General features: G+C 45.4%; 2 protein-coding genes across 2 annotated transcripts in view; both read right to left on the bottom strand.

The window, feature by feature from the left end:
• Nucleotides 1-8,085, bottom strand: part of mybpc3 (myosin binding protein C3) — a 33,354-nt gene extending 25,269 nt beyond the window's left edge. Inside the window, exons 1-6 of the mRNA XM_008291460.1 lie at nt 8,001-8,085; nt 2,605-2,718; nt 2,073-2,150; nt 1,190-1,338; nt 666-783; nt 517-565 (exon numbers count right to left, since the gene is read on the bottom strand). Of these exons, the coding sequence (XP_008289682.1) occupies nt 517-565; nt 666-783; nt 1,190-1,338; nt 2,073-2,150; nt 2,605-2,718; nt 8,001-8,025 (533 nt within the window). The 5' untranslated portion in view covers nt 8,026-8,085. The remainder of the gene's footprint in view (nt 1-516; nt 566-665; nt 784-1,189; nt 1,339-2,072; nt 2,151-2,604; nt 2,719-8,000) is intronic.
• A 1,466-nt stretch (nt 8,086-9,551) lies between these two features.
• spi1b (Spi-1 proto-oncogene b) overlaps nt 9,552-15,351 on the bottom strand; it is a 10,202-nt gene continuing 4,402 nt past the window's right edge. The window contains exons 4-5 of the mRNA XM_008291459.1: nt 14,452-14,602; nt 9,552-11,406 (exon numbers count right to left, since the gene is read on the bottom strand). Coding sequence (XP_008289681.1) covers nt 11,093-11,406; nt 14,452-14,602 — 465 coding nt within the window. The 3' untranslated portion in view covers nt 9,552-11,092. The remainder of the gene's footprint in view (nt 11,407-14,451; nt 14,603-15,351) is intronic.

The following is a 15,351-nucleotide window of genomic DNA, read 5'->3' as shown; positions in this document are numbered from 1 at the left end:
TATATATGCATATATATATATATATAGTAATACACGGCGGCATATGTATATAATGTGACACATATAACACAAAATTTGTGTCACTAAAGAAAGAGATGACAACAGATGGTAAAAGTTAGAACAAATCTTTCTTTATCCTATTTATATGAATCATATTTAAGAATCACTCGCTGTCGACACGGTACCAGAACCGGGTGGATTTTTAAATTCAAAATCGAGTGATTCTCATAGTTTGAGTGTTTAACCCTGTCCCTACACTTCGTCTTGTAGAGCTACTAGATGCATTTAAAATGAAGAAAAATGAAGTTAAAGGTGAACATCTGATCTATGCAGGACTCCTGTGTGTGTGTCGGACTGCTTGCTTGAGCCCTGTGAGGGAAACACTTTTACATCATCATCAGCATTCAGGACTGAGCGGACGTGGAATGAGGAGAATCAGCTTATCGTCCGGTTATTAGAAACTGTGACCAGATTTATTTTGTGCTTTTCAAAGTCATGGACTGTGATTGAACTTACGTGCGCCTAAAAGCTGCTCTGATGTCCAGACCTTCAGGAGCCCTGGCCTCTGAAAGACAGGAAGCAGCATCATCAAGACAACCAGAGCAGGATCCAGTGATGCCAGAAAACAACAACATGTGAGACACAAACAGCCCGGCCATGCTCACCGTGTACAGCCAGCTCAAAGTTGCAGCTGTCGAACTTGTTCCTGGACGCAACCTCACATCTGTACGCTCCGGCAAAGTTGGGCTTGGCTGCAATGATCTGCATCTCAAACGTGTAGACCTGCAAACCCGGATGAAGAGATGTTGAACAGATGATGCTTCATACACATCACAGAGTGTGTCTTACTTCTGCTGCTTCTTTTACACTGCTGTTCTGACTTAATGCTAGTTTAGTATCTCTGATGTGTCTGACTCTGTCCTTTAGGTGGCGTGTCTGAGCTTCATCATGTTTCCAGGATGACCGTCTGAGGCAAGAACTTGCCCAACTGAGAGCGAGAAGAGCAGCGCTTGCACAACGCTTCTGTTGCCTCAGTGGAAAATGTCACATATTGCAGCTTTAAACTTATTTTTAATGACAGGCGTGAAGCGTGGACAGGTGTTCATCATCACAGCACCAACAGGTGTAATGTGTTCACTGATCTTTGAAGACGTCTTCTTTGCTCCTGCTCTCTCGAACATGGCTCTACCTTGGTGTTGCGGTCGTACGTCTCCTTCAGCTGCAGGTGTTTTCCAGACTTGCTGGCGAGGTCCATCCACTTCCCCTTGAACCATTTGATGGTGGGTTTCTTCAGCAGCGACTCGGCGTTCACTTTAGCAACAAACGTGATGTTTTCACCTGCACAGAAGAAGGACTTGGATGGATTTCCATATCTAATGCAGCTTCGACCTTCTGCTGTTTTGTTGTTTTCCGTTCTGTGATGAAATTCTACAAATGTTCATTAAATGTAGTATTTATTCTTGACATTCACTCTTATTTTGTGCATGCATGTTTTCTACAAACTCACACGAGTCGTATCCCCTCATATTGTTTCTTATAAATTCTTTTTCCATGTTCTTGTCAAAATCAGTGTTTGAAGTGAAACTACAGAATGATGACGGTGGAACTCGAGTAGTTTGTGTGACATCCGATGACGTTCTCTAAGCTGTAAAATGCTGCAGCAGAGGTGGTACGTATGGCTTAGATTTTTAGAATTTCTGTATTATGAAGAGGCTGCAGGCTGATCTTCTCACAGCTAGAAGGTCTCTGGTTCACATCCCGGTGAGGACACCCGGGATCTTCCTGCGTGGAGTCTCCATGTTCTCCCCGTGCAGCGTGGGTTCTCTCCGGGTTCTCCGGCTTCCTCCCACAGTCCAGAAACATGCTGAGGTTAATTGGTGATTGTAAATTGTCCGTAGGTGTGAATGTGAGTGTGCTTGGTTGTCTGTCTCTAAGTGTAGCCCTGTGATAGACTGGTTACCTGTCCAGGTGAACCTGCCTTCACCCTGAGTCAGCTGGGATAGGCTCCGCCCCCCATGACCCTGGTGAGGATTAAGGTGTAGAGATGATGGATGGATTGTGAAACCACTCACCCACTGTGACTTCTCCACTCTGGGGTTTCTCTGTGAAGAGTCCAGTCAGGTCCTGCCTGGTGTCTGGAGGCTGCACGTCTATAATCCAGCAGGAGCATTTAGCGTTTAAGTTTCTGTCATTGAAGACACTTTGGGTACAGAGTAGAGCATGCAAACCCTCTGACAACTGACCTTTGGTTTAAAATGGCTAAATTAATACAATAAATAAATAAATGTACACCTTTATTTATAAAAGACACTTGAATGAGGAGTTCTCAGGAGGCCACACAGGCTTACAAGACGCATCACACACCACACGTAGCGTAGCGCTTATAGCTCACCTTGCATACAAGATATAAATGCAGCTAATTAAACTCATGCTGTTTTTCCACCTGGATGGCAGCTGTGTCTGTCTTGTACTCTGAGGCTGCATGTCCACCAGACGGGATGCTTTTGGCATGTGTCAGGAAAAGTTCAGCCACAGATCACGAAGAAACAGACAGTCTGACGCACACTAACGACTGAATGGATGAGTTCTGACAGAGGAACTCACCCTCAGCCGGGGCAGGAGGCTCCTCTGGTGTCGGTGCTGCTGCAGGCGGAGCTGGGTTCTGCTCCGGTTTGGCCTCGGACTCCCCGGCTCCCTCAGCAGGGGCCTCGGCTGGAGCTGTTGCGTTACCATTAACACAGAGACAAAAAGGCACAAGTTAGAGGTGTTTAAAATGATGAAGCATTGAGCTCATTCACTGCATCACGTAGCTTCTAAAAGCAAGTGTGCAAATTGTCTCCGTTTATATTTGTGCAAACTGCAGACACTGAAAACACTGTTCAGTCAGAACGATAAAGTTCTTTGGCCAACATTTATCACCCCAAATATTTCTTGTGTGTTATCATTTGTGAGCAGCCGAGTGATTTTCCGTGTGTTATCAGCTGCCTCTCATGCCTGTCCTCAGCGCCAGTCAAGTGGTGGTTACTCATGAGGAAATAATGTGCTGGTGTGAGGGTCAAGGTCGGCGTTCAGACGCTATGATCGGAGCCACGGACAGCTGGAGGGAACATTAGTCTGCTGCCTTCTTCCAGATTTGTTTAGTCCTTATCAAACTCAAACAGACGGCGGAGCTGGTCTGACAGGCTAATGGCACAAACTGTGACACACGTAGCACACGGGACAGTGGACATGGAGCCGTATGAAACAATTAAAGCGGTGACTTGGCGTGTTCACAGGAAGAGGTGGACTTGTTGGGAAAAGAAAGATTTTTATAAATGACAAATGAAGACCTTGAAATATAATATCAGATAAAATAGAGAATACTATTATTCAGTAGCTGCTGTTTGTAGGCGGCTGTCGCGTACAGATGAAGAGACTCAAAGTCCCGACGCTCGAAGAAACTTTCTGTAAAATGACAGCGAGTCATCTGATCCTATTTGTACAGTGTTGCTCTTGTAATTCATTAAAACAGCTGATTATTATAAAATTAATCACTGTAGTCTACTTTAAAATGTAAAGTTCGTAGTAAAATATTGATAAATTAACTCAGTCTTTCTTGTTTTGGCTCAGATTTTATCATCTTTAACTGTATTTTGAAAAGAAAAAAAAATCCACTCCTGTTAGAATGTGGTTGTTTTTACAGTAATTTCTTACAGTGTAGATTCAGACATGTAAGGAGGACTAAATACTGGAGGACAGCACCAATTACTTCCATAAAAAAGGTCCCAAAGGGCATTTCCAGGATCTTCTACCATGTTGTTCAGCCTGTGACCCATCGGCTTCATCTTACAAAGACATGGTGCCGATAGAACATGCTCCTCTGGGCTCTAGAGAAGTTTCCAGAACATCCACTATTCAAAATAATAATAATAATAATAATAATAATAATAATAATAACAATAATAATAATAATAATAATGCAAAATGTAATAATTAACTTTCTTTGAAGTTCTGTTTGTCTTTGATTTTTTGCTGCAGTACCACAAGTGGCCACTAGGAGACAAACTGGCAGCAGAGCGAGGTGGAAGCTTCCTTCAGAGCGGCTCTGATTCTGTGTTTTGGTGAAGCTTTTAGTTTGGTTAATGCCCTGTGGGGACACAACTCCAACACTTCATATTTTGAGACATAACGTGTTAATTAGTGAACTTTAGGGAGGCTCAGATTCGTTTAAATCTTTGGTCTGAGCCAGGCTAGCCGTTTCCACCTGTTTACAGTCTTTATGCTAAGCTAAGCTAACTGTCTGCTGCCTGTCGCCTGTGTTTAAGAGCCAAACGTAACAGCTTTATCAGTCTTCTCATTTACTTTTGGCAGGAAAACATAGGACGTGTCGAAGCGATCCTCTACAAGCAGACGTGGATGACAGGAAGCTGTGTCAGATATCTGGATGTGAGCGGCTGTCAGACGGTGCAGAGGGTGAGTTCATGTGCAGAAACATCAAGTGCATGCAGTGCATCAGCTGTTTACTGCCTCAGTGGTTTGTCTCATTGAGTGCTCCGCTCTGCTGCCGGTGAGGCTTCAGATGCACAGCTGCACCATCAGAGGCTCCCACCTGGCTTTGATACGACCTTCAGCTCAAATTTGACCTTCGATCCTCCAGCAATCACTGCATAGACGTTGGCGTCTTCCTTGGTAATGGCTTGTATAGCGAGGGAGTGCTTGTTTCCGTCGGCCGTGATAACATATTTGCCGCCACTGGCAATGTCCTTGGAGTTGCACTGCCATTTTACTTTAGCGTCGGGCTTCTCGGTCTCGGCTTCAAAGACCACGGAGGACCCCTCTTCTGCCTCCTGAGCCTTTGGTTTCTTGGCAAAGGCTGAAACTGAAGAGGATGGGTTGAAAATGAAAAGCAAACCCTGTGAAATGTCAGTTCTCCTAAACACGTGTGCTGTTGGGCTGCAGTCAGATCATCTTCACCAGTCAGCAGACGACGGTCTCAGTGAGAGTTCGTTGGTGGGACTTGTTCACACAGCGAGTCACCAGGTCACAAGAAAACACTTGGACTTAGTCTGTGCACATTACTGAACAAACAGCCAACATACTGCTGCTATGAGGACGAGGACAGAGTGATGAAGGCTGTAACCGACCACCGCTGGGCAGGCTGCAGCACACTGGGTGGGCTAACTGGAAACCAGTGAATCTGCCTTTTGCTGCTTCACACAGAATCTCTTCCAGCACAAACAGCTGACTTCATAACAAGCTTCATTCATGCAGTTCAGGTTTTCTTTGACATAGTTTTTGTGCTTAAACTGAAGTGTGGAGCAGCTGGCGCTTCATGAGTGTGTTTAATATAACCTGATGGATCGTCTCATTCAGGTGAACAGATCCTGAGACAACTTCAAAAAGCATCAGCGACGTCTTATTTAAGGGTTGTGCTGAAGGTGTGACGTTACCTGGAGCACTGGAGACTGTTCTGAGGCCTGTGTGAACCAAACACAGGTCAGACGTACGATCAGCTGTAGTCCAAGTGCTACAGGTAGACACCAGACTGACTGCTGTCCTCCTATCATATCATACAGTCGTCATGTGCAGACATGAACATGGAGCTGCTGCTCTGGTAGATGTTGAACTAGTTTTAAGCCCTTTATGGAAACCTGGTAGTTTAACCTGCAGCAGAAACGCTGGTCATGTGTGAAATATTGTTCTGCAACTAAAACCCTCAGAAAACTGTGGTGAAGTAAAAACATACTTCATTTTCCTCTGAACTGTCCAGACAGATGACCCACCGCTGGGCCGGTCAGAGCCTGAGCTATGATTCTGAGGAGATGTGGGTCAGCACAGGACCTGCTCATGTGTTCGCTCCACCCTCCTCATGTGAGCCTCCATCAGCTAAACGTTACCTTCGTGAAAAATAACTCATTTAAATTTACACAAACGAAACCAAAGCCCAGGTGAGACAGAGAGAAACATTCAGCACACACTCACAGAACCACACAGGTGTCAGAACCAGCTGTGACCTATAGAGAGAAACCCACCATCAGACTGTTAGACGTGGAGATGTGGCCGCTGCTGCTTTGTTTTGGTTCATTTTTAAAATAAGATGCACTCAGCAAAGTCCTTCTCACACACGCGTCATCTTTAAAAACGGGCCTAAAAATAGTGAGTGTTGCTGACGGCTCTGACAGCCGACGGTCCAGCCACAGAGTGTTTGGACCGGGGAAGTGGTGGGATACAGATCGCTGCTATTTCCAGGTTTGAGCGGCCAGCGCTACAAAAGCACACAAAACAATAGAAGTCTGTGCGCTGCCAGATGACCCTGCAAGTATGAGTTTAAATATAGGATGCATATGTACTGGACTAATAAATGAGGCTGGCGGGCTTCAGCTGCAGGTATCACAGTCCAGGGATTAGCCTGACACTATTTTTGTGACCCTGGAGGCAGAGGAAGAGTGATGTACCCCTCTTGTCATGTTGTCATACACTTCACACCTTCGTCTGGGTTAAACGTTAAAGGTCCGACACACTCGTTAAGGTTCTCGTCAAACTAAATGACAGTAAACCTGAGTTTGTCCTAGTTTTATGTGAACGATCTCAGCTGTGAGAGGAAACACACAATCCGTTGGGTCGCTGCCGTCACCCCTCTGGCTGGTGGATTTAAAGCTCTGACTCACAATAATGCTGGAAACAAAAGAAATGTTCTTTTTGTTTGTTCAGATTCAAGTGGAGCACTGCAAGATATCATCTCTGGTTTTTTCCCTTCTAATATGCTTTTATTTTGTTAAATGAAGCTGCTGAATCAACTGGACCTTTTTTTATTTATTTATTTTTTAACAAAACAGACGTGAATATTTTTCACGTTTTTCCCTTTTTGGAGCAGTTGAACTATTTCCTGTTCACTGTAGTTGACGTGACTGACAAACCGTCCAGTTAGCTGCAGGCTAATTGTCATTAATGCCGCCGGCTCAAGGCGACCATAACGGTTATGGTCTGAGCAAATCCTTGACACTAAAGGTCTTAGCAGCAAACAAGCTGACCGTTTGGGCTCCACTGTGTCATCTGATATGTCGGGCTTTTCACAGCACAAACAGCTATTCATTCTCACTCAAGAGCGCGAAAGAAAACTGTGGAGAGTCATTTGTCAGGGCGGAATCCTGTTTGGCATTTTGGGAATCAGCGGATCAGTTGGTGAATGCAGTGATGCTGGAAATGCGACCGTGTCCATTTCACAGCACAGCCATGTTTCCACCTGGACCGTGTGACGTGGATCTGAGTTCCTGACACGTCCAAAAGGCTTTAGAGCAAATATCAGAGCCCTGGAAACAGTCTGAATGGAGGACACAGGTACCGTGTTCTGCTCTGACTGCTGGCTACGTGAGTGTTTAGTGCACTGCATTAATAAACGATTTGTGGCAGCTCACTAAACACTTGAATTATAGCTGCTGGCCAGCGCTCTGGACCTGCTCCTGGTCTACTACATTATGATCACATTATTATGACCCCACGCAGTTTATAGCTAATATCCATACGTGGCATTTTATTTACAGTTTTCACATCTCAGATCAATTTGACACATTTTATTTTCTATCCTATTCCTTTTTTCTTTCTTTCTTTTTTTTTTTTTTACATTATTGGAGTGACAAACGACAAAACAAATAAAACGCTGACATGAAGAAGACGACTGTGGTTCCACGGCTCAGAACAGAAACGTGACACAAGTACATGTTGGTAAAAAGCAACTGTCACATCATTGTGGCTGCTCATCATGGAAACCAAGCACAGGTCTGATGCTCGCTGGTTGCTTGTGGTTGATAGTTGCTTAAGAGAGGTGTGGCCCAACTCAGTGGAGCGTTTTCTCACGCGTAACATATCACCTTGTTGCTGCCTGAAAACTGAGCAAACAAGCGTTTTGATTGGATGTTCAGCTGCGTGTGGACGGCGTTAGAATATACTGAAATCCAAAAGACAGTCCGCTGTCAGTTCAGCCGTCACCAAATGCTCAGGACGTAAGCGAATGAGGTCCCTACCTGGTTTTTTGATTGGCTCTGGCATCCTGGATGGTCTCCCTTCCTCGACAGCGTGACTCGGTGTTCCTCAACAGTCTGCGGTCCGGCTCGACCCTCCGGCTTTAATAGGAGTCCCGGGCCTAACACCGTGTCCAAAAAAACAGCAGCCACCCACTCGTACTCCTCATCAAAGCTCATCCCGTCCCAGCAGAAACCTCCCACCCGCCCAGCCACCCCATCCCCCCCCTCACGTCCGACCTCGGGCTATATTTCAACCATCCTTTCCTCCGGCACCTTGGCTGAATGACAGGCCTTAAGAGGGAGGGGAAGGGATGTAAAGCTGCGGTTATATATAGAACTTTGAATCCAAAAAAACAAAAAACAACGTGTGTTTGCTGTCCCACATCTGTGCTGCACCCGGTCACCCAGCAGGTCCGTAAGCCGGCAGCACAGCGGTACAGGCTCAGAGATCCACTTTGTTTTGTCCTCTGCTGGCAGAAATGACGGCGTTGTTCCCTCTGTGGACAGGAGGTCTTTAAACATTGAGTCCTTCCTGCCACGCTCGTGTTTAAGGTGCATCCAGCAAGTACAAAGTGACACTAAATGGAAAACTGGAAATCTAACTGTCCAATAAGGCACCACCACAGTGTTTACAGCACATTGTACTGTACGATATGTCTGATGTAGTCAGAGCTCGTCTGATCCACAGTATTAAAGTTTCATCATCTATAACCTCAAACTAATGTCCGATAGAGCTTTCTGTACATGATTCCCTCTGAACTGAGACTGGGCGTCTGCTCCGGCTGGTTCTGGTCGTGTTGTTCTGTATTCAGGCGGTTTCTTTTATCTTCCCACCTGTTGCTTACGGATATCAGTTACAGCTTGACCATTGTGGGGAGCTGTTGGCTCTTGGGACACCAGGTGCTGGAGTGATTTTATATTTGCACGCTGCACTTTACACATCGGCCTCCTTTGATTGACAGCGTTAGTGTATGCTGTGGATTTTGGATCCTTTTTTAAAATCTAAGCTGTTTAGAAGCGTCTCGTTTTATTGAACTGAAACCAGTCTGTGAAATCAGTTTTGAAATACGGTAAATAAACACAGTTACATGACTTACTTCCTGTTTTTCTGCTATAATGTAGGTGTGGTGGCGATAAACCGTCCACAGATCTCTGGCTAAAACTGAAGCAGTTGTGGAAAAAGTGATGAAGGAGACACGAGAGACAAACAGACATAGAAGTGCGTTACATAGACATTCCAGATGTGTCAGAGCCGACCGGCCCGGAGCCCGGAGCCCGGAGCCCAGAGCCCGGCGCTGGTGGCTGCAGTGTGTCAGGACACACAGAGAGACGCTGTAAGCAGCAGGTGACAAGACACTTCAGCCCACAGCCACGTATTAACCCCACAGATCCTCACAGCTCACCAACCATCTGTAAAGCTCTAACGAAAGCCCTTATCTGCAAACCAACACTCTTTTACCGCTGTTTCTTCTTTTTCTTTGTGTTTTTTTATCTCATGTGAGTTGAAATCACCTCCCAGTGACCTCTGCAGAAGGTACAACACACATACACTAATGGACAATTTATTTATTTTTTACAAGCAATTCTTAATGACAACGTAAGAACGTGTCCGACCTGTACGGACCTGTGATTCTGGTCCCAGCTCACCTGATCACAGTGCTCAGAGTGAGTCATCACTAACTTCTATGTGCCTCTGGCTGGTTTAAATACAACAACGTGAACATGTATGTACAGAATAACACTCAGTTAAAAGAGAACTTTGTCAAACACGACGGTCGAGGCCGGCTGGGGTCACATGACATGAAACAACATTTGGACTGAAGCACTGAAATATATAGAACAGACATTTCTAAAAATAAAAACTAAAAACAGAATATTTGCTGCTATTTGTGAGCACAACCTTTTGCTTTAGGACTTTACACTTTTATTTATAGTCGTTAAAGCAACCGTGTGGCGTTGTGGGAGGAAGGAGTTGGCCTGGACACTCGGATGCAACCCTCATGTGTGTGTTAGTATGAAACAGTCAGAAGGTACAGCAGGAGGAGATGTTTAAGCTTCTGCTCTGATCAAACAGAAGAATGTGTGTCAGAGAGCTGTGGAGGTGGTGGACAGGCTGTCCTGATGTTCCTCCTGCTTCCAGTCTTGATGCTGGATCCACACCTCACAGACACGACGGTGGCATCATCATCAACAAACTCAGAAGGAAGGCAAAGAAAACAGCAACAGCAAAACAGACCTGAAGGATGTGCACCGCTTTAGGAATAAAACAAAGATCCCGAAAATCTTTATCTGGATTTAGAAGTGATGATCATGTTGAGTCCCCGTCATGTTCGCTGTGGTTGTTCTGAAGTGGAGCTTAACGTTCTGACCATTTAGTTACTCATCATTTAGTCATCATCGATAAACTAAAGTGAATTTATTGTGTTTTACTAATTTTTACTGGAGTGTAGCTGACACTGGAGCTGCCACGTTTAAGCCATGTGGTTGAAAATGATCCACAGCTGACTGAGTGTGATTCCTAAAGTTCCTGATGTCTGTGCTTTGTCCTGTCAGGTGTCTACAGCAGCGCTTAGGGATAGAGTTAGGGTTCAGGTTAGAGTCAGGGATAGGGATAGGGTTAGGGATAGATATAGGAATAGGGATAGGGTTCAGGTTAGGAATAGGGTCTCTTTAGCATCCAGTGACTTCCAACTGTGGCCAGTACATCAATCCTCTGCCAACCAGAAAACACGACAAATCTCTGTACACATGTGTAAATAAAACGTTTTCCTATTTGGTCCTGAACGTGTTTCATCTGTTTCCGTATCCAGACGTTCAGACAGACGAGCTTTACCAGGAGCTTTACCAGGAGCTCTCTACGGCGCCCCTTCACCACTAACTGGTCCCCAACATGTCTTGAAGGAGACGTTTTGGGATCTTGGTCCATAGTTTTATGCTGCATTTGTGAGTATATCTTCAGAGAAACTGGTCTCACTGTGCAGCAGTACTGAAGCTATCATATAATGCTATTTACCAGATCAGCACGGTTGATTAAGTATCTACAGAAACACTACAGCTCTCATGTCACACTGCTCCATCCTGACACCTCCTGCCTACATGTAGGACTTCCTCTCTAGATGGCCCTTCCCCAGCACCTCGTCGCTGAACTGGTACGTCAGCTTCTTCTTGATCTTCTTCACCTCTCCAGTTTTGCCGTAGTTGCGTAAAGCTCTGGCCATCTTCTGGTAGGTCATTTTCTTGCGGTTGCCTTTCTGGATCCCCCAGCGGTGAGCGAGGGCCTCTTTGTGCTTGGAAGAAAACTGAAATGTCCCCTTGTCTCTGTCGACCCACCAGATACTGTCCTTCATGTCGCCGTTCTTTAAAAGGTCCAACAGGAACTGGTACAGACGGATCTTCTTCTTATTGCCTTTGGAAACAGAAGGTTGCATCATTAGAGGTGCTGCAGCTCTTTCTGCTGTTTACAGACTCAGTGTTGCTTTTATCAGAAGACAATAAAGAAAAGGATAAGTTAGAAGTGTGAGCAGAGGCATATATACATATATATATATATATATATATATATATATCATTCAGGTCCTGTTTTATGCTCCTTAACAAGAAAACATGGTCCGGTTCTGGCAGGTGAAACCTTCCATGAGTCATCGTTTCAAACTGTCACTGTGCAGAGCTGATGACATATTAACCAACACAACACCAGTACTTATATATATCATGTTATAATGCTTATATGTTACGTTTAGGATAGGTTGTGTAAAGGTTATTCACAATGCTGGACAGATTCCTTCATTGCTGAGTGTAGCTGAAGCTGTAATACTGACTTTATCTAAAAAAACAAAACAAAAAACAAGATAACTTGGAGAACATAACCTGTGTGTCCTAAAATCTTTCTATATATATATATATATATATATATATATATATATATATATATATATATATATATATATATATATATATATATAATTTGAACCTTTGTGTTAGTTTTTACATGCACTGAAAAATCCTTGGTAAGAAATCATAAAGGCGCTCCAACTGCACTCAGAAGAAAGAATATTGGAACCATTTTATTAACAGGATGAAACAAATGAACGAGAACAACACAGCAAGACGTCCTCTGTGAATCAGATTATTGATATATATATAATGTATATTATATACGGGACGCTCCACGCTGCTCATGAGGTCTCACTATGGACGAGAGGACGCCCTTCAGACGCCGTATGGCTGCTCGTGTTGGCGGTTTGTGACGACGTACTGGCCGTGCATGTTCTGTCTGGTCCAGGAGACGTTAACGAGACGGACTGATGCAGGTCTCTACTTTCAAAGAACTGTGGTGACTCAATCTGTCCTCTATTCAGCTCCACTCCCACACATTGCAAAGGTGTCCGGACCTTGTGAGACCACATTCTGATGGAAAATGGCATCGCATTCACAAAAATGCAGAGAGCGAGGTGCTGTAAGTACCAGTGAACATGCAGCCGGTGTCACTGAAGTGCTCACCTTGGTGCTCAGATGAGAAAAATGACCTCATGAACCCAGATGAAAAGCTGCAGCGGGTTCTGAACAAACCTCTTGACTGGAGGCGCTGCAGACACTCGGTACCAGACACTATTCAGGCTCGGCCACTCCTGTCACATCCTAAGCTGGCCAAAAGGGGAAGTGTGGAGGCTGTTTAATAAGCCAGGAAACCAATGTCAGCTTAAAAGAGAAAAGGACATCACCATGAAATGAGGTCCGCTGACACCGAGGCTCTGGTGGAGCAGCGGGCCGGTGCTGCTGGTTAAAACAGACGGGATGGCCCAAAACATCACTTCACAGAGTCCTGCTGGCACCTCGTTAAAATGTACAAGAAGGAATCCCTGGTCATTCCTCTACAGACTGTATTGGTTCCTCAATCCAATGAAAACTAAGATAATCCAGCCTTGGAGATGAAGCGCTGGTTCACGTCCAGCAGACAGCAGCAGCCTCTCTGGGTTCATCGGTCCAAGATGCAGCAGCAGCAAAGTGAAGGCTGTTGTGCAACCAGGAGCTCATCCTAAAACTGTAACTGAAGAGGTCAGCAGAACGCAAAGCTGACAAGACTCAACGACAAACCTCAACCAGCCCGCTTCAAGGAAGAGGACGCTGATCTGGATCAGACGGAGGCCCTCAGAGCGCTCTGACGTGCTGCTGCTGCTGCTTTAATGCAAACTCACGACTTCCCAGCAGCAGTCACTGAGCTGCTCACCATCATCATCATCACCATCATCATCATCACCACCATCACCACCATCATCATCATCACCATCATCATCATCATCATCATCATCACGGAGTCAGAGAGACCGCCGACACGTGGTCAGAGGTGGAAGAAGGATTACTTATGTAGAAGTACTACACTGTAGAAGTACTCCACTGTAGAAGTACTCCACTGTAGAAGTACACCACTGTAGAAGTACTACACTGTAGAAGTACTACACTGTAGAAGTACACCACTGTAGAAGTACACCACTGTAGAAGTACTACACTGTAGAAGTACTACACTGTAGAAGTACACCACTGTAGAAGTACACCACTGTGAGTTGTGGGTGAAGCCCTGCGTTAAGAAAGTTCCCTAAAAACGTACGGATGAGTCCTGGTGCAGAAGAACTGCTGAACGCACTCAAGTCCATGCAGAACATTTTCTAGAAATATTAGATTGTGATCACTGATGTTGAGCTGTGGCTGCTTTCACTGTCCTGGAGCCAAATGTTGATGATTTTTACTGTGGATTATCCACATGGATGTTTTTGAGGGGTTTGTTTCATTTGGTTTGTAATAGTTCTGAAAATGTTCAGAAATAGTAAACGATTGGGCGCCCGGATATCTCGGCGGGTCGGGCGGGCGACCCACGTACAGCGGCTTTAATCCCCGACACCGCGGTTCGGTTCCAGCCAACGGCCCGTCTGCTGCATGTCATTCCCCCACTCTCCTCCCCACGTCTGTCTTCACTGTCATTAAAGGTGGAAAAGCTCAAAAAACAAATCTTAGAAACAGAAATAGTAAGCTGTGATCAGAGCTGTTGCCAAATGAACTGACCGGAAGCTCAACTAAATATTTAACTTAATAAAGTTGTTTGTGTGCAAACATCGGTAGCGCGTCTAAAAGCTCTCAGATAACCAACTACAAAGTGTTTCTGCCTGACATGCAGAAGCACAAATCAAAAGAAAACTCAGAGAAACTACAATCAGCAGAAGTTAAAGCTGACAGTGTGAGAGCATTCTGACGGTACGTGTCAGGGCAGCGAGGGCAGAAGCCTCGAGTCAAAGGCAACTCGAACCGCTTCAGATCCTCCAGAGTGGAGAATCAAGTGCGGTGACTTAGCACTTCTCCGTACACGGTGACCTGGTGATCCTCCACATAGGCGGTGTGTCTTAAAGCGTCCGTGTTAACTGCTACCGGACTGAGGCGACGTGCAGGATGAAGTCCTTACCCAGCTCTCCCGGGGTGGCGTACGGGACTCGGTCTCTCAGACACTCCTCATCAGACACCTCCAGAGGGGGACTTCTTCCTCCGTGGTCCTCGTCGTCGGAGCTGCGCTGGGACACGTGTGGAGGGTACACGGGCCGGGGGAAGAAGGCCACCTGCAACGGAGGAACGGAAGCTGACTTGGCTCACATGCAGATGTTACACTTATTATTGATAATAATAATAATAATTTTATTTATAAAGCACTTTTGGTCAAAGTGCTGTACAGGCAATAAATCAAACACAATCAATAAAACAACACAATCCAACAAGTCAGGACACGTGCAGCTTGTTGGTCCTATAAACGCGCCTACAGTCCAACATGAGGCGGAGCAGGAGCAGACTGGGGGACTGTTTCATAGGACGACCCGTTTGGACATTTAGGGATTTACCTGAGAATGAAAAACATGTTGTTGTTGTCCTCAAACCATGACCAAGTTAGTTCCTCCCTGACCAGCTCCAACACATGTACTGATACCGGCCCGGCCGTACGGGGGTGTAATCATCAGAATCACTGAGTTTACTGTAGATACGCTGTCGCAGCTTGGCAGGTTAACCTGAATAATATTTGAGTAGCGTGCTGTTATTTCGGTATCTAGAGCTCTCTCCCACATCAGACTTTAAGTGGGACCTAATGGAGCAAGGATCTTCCTACCAGAACCGGGTGTTTGTCTGGAAGACGGGCTCTCTGTTAGCATGCATCTGGAGCACGTAGTGAAAGGACAGAAGGTCAGGCTGGTTTCTATCACCACATAGGGCCTTGCTTTCATTTAGCAGTGAGAAGCTCACCGGCACCGGCTACGTTCTGGACTGTTGTAGATGACGGTACATGATCTGTGTTCATGGTGAGACTCTGGACCAGAGC

Source organism: Stegastes partitus, unplaced genomic scaffold (assembly GCF_000690725.1).
Source record: "Stegastes partitus isolate 25-593 unplaced genomic scaffold, Stegastes_partitus-1.0.2 Scaffold744, whole genome shotgun sequence".
In the NCBI taxonomy this organism is placed as follows: domain Eukaryota; kingdom Metazoa; phylum Chordata; class Actinopteri; family Pomacentridae; genus Stegastes; species Stegastes partitus.
Note: the sequence above shows the minus strand (reverse complement) of the source record. Positions and strands in the feature narration are given on the sequence as shown.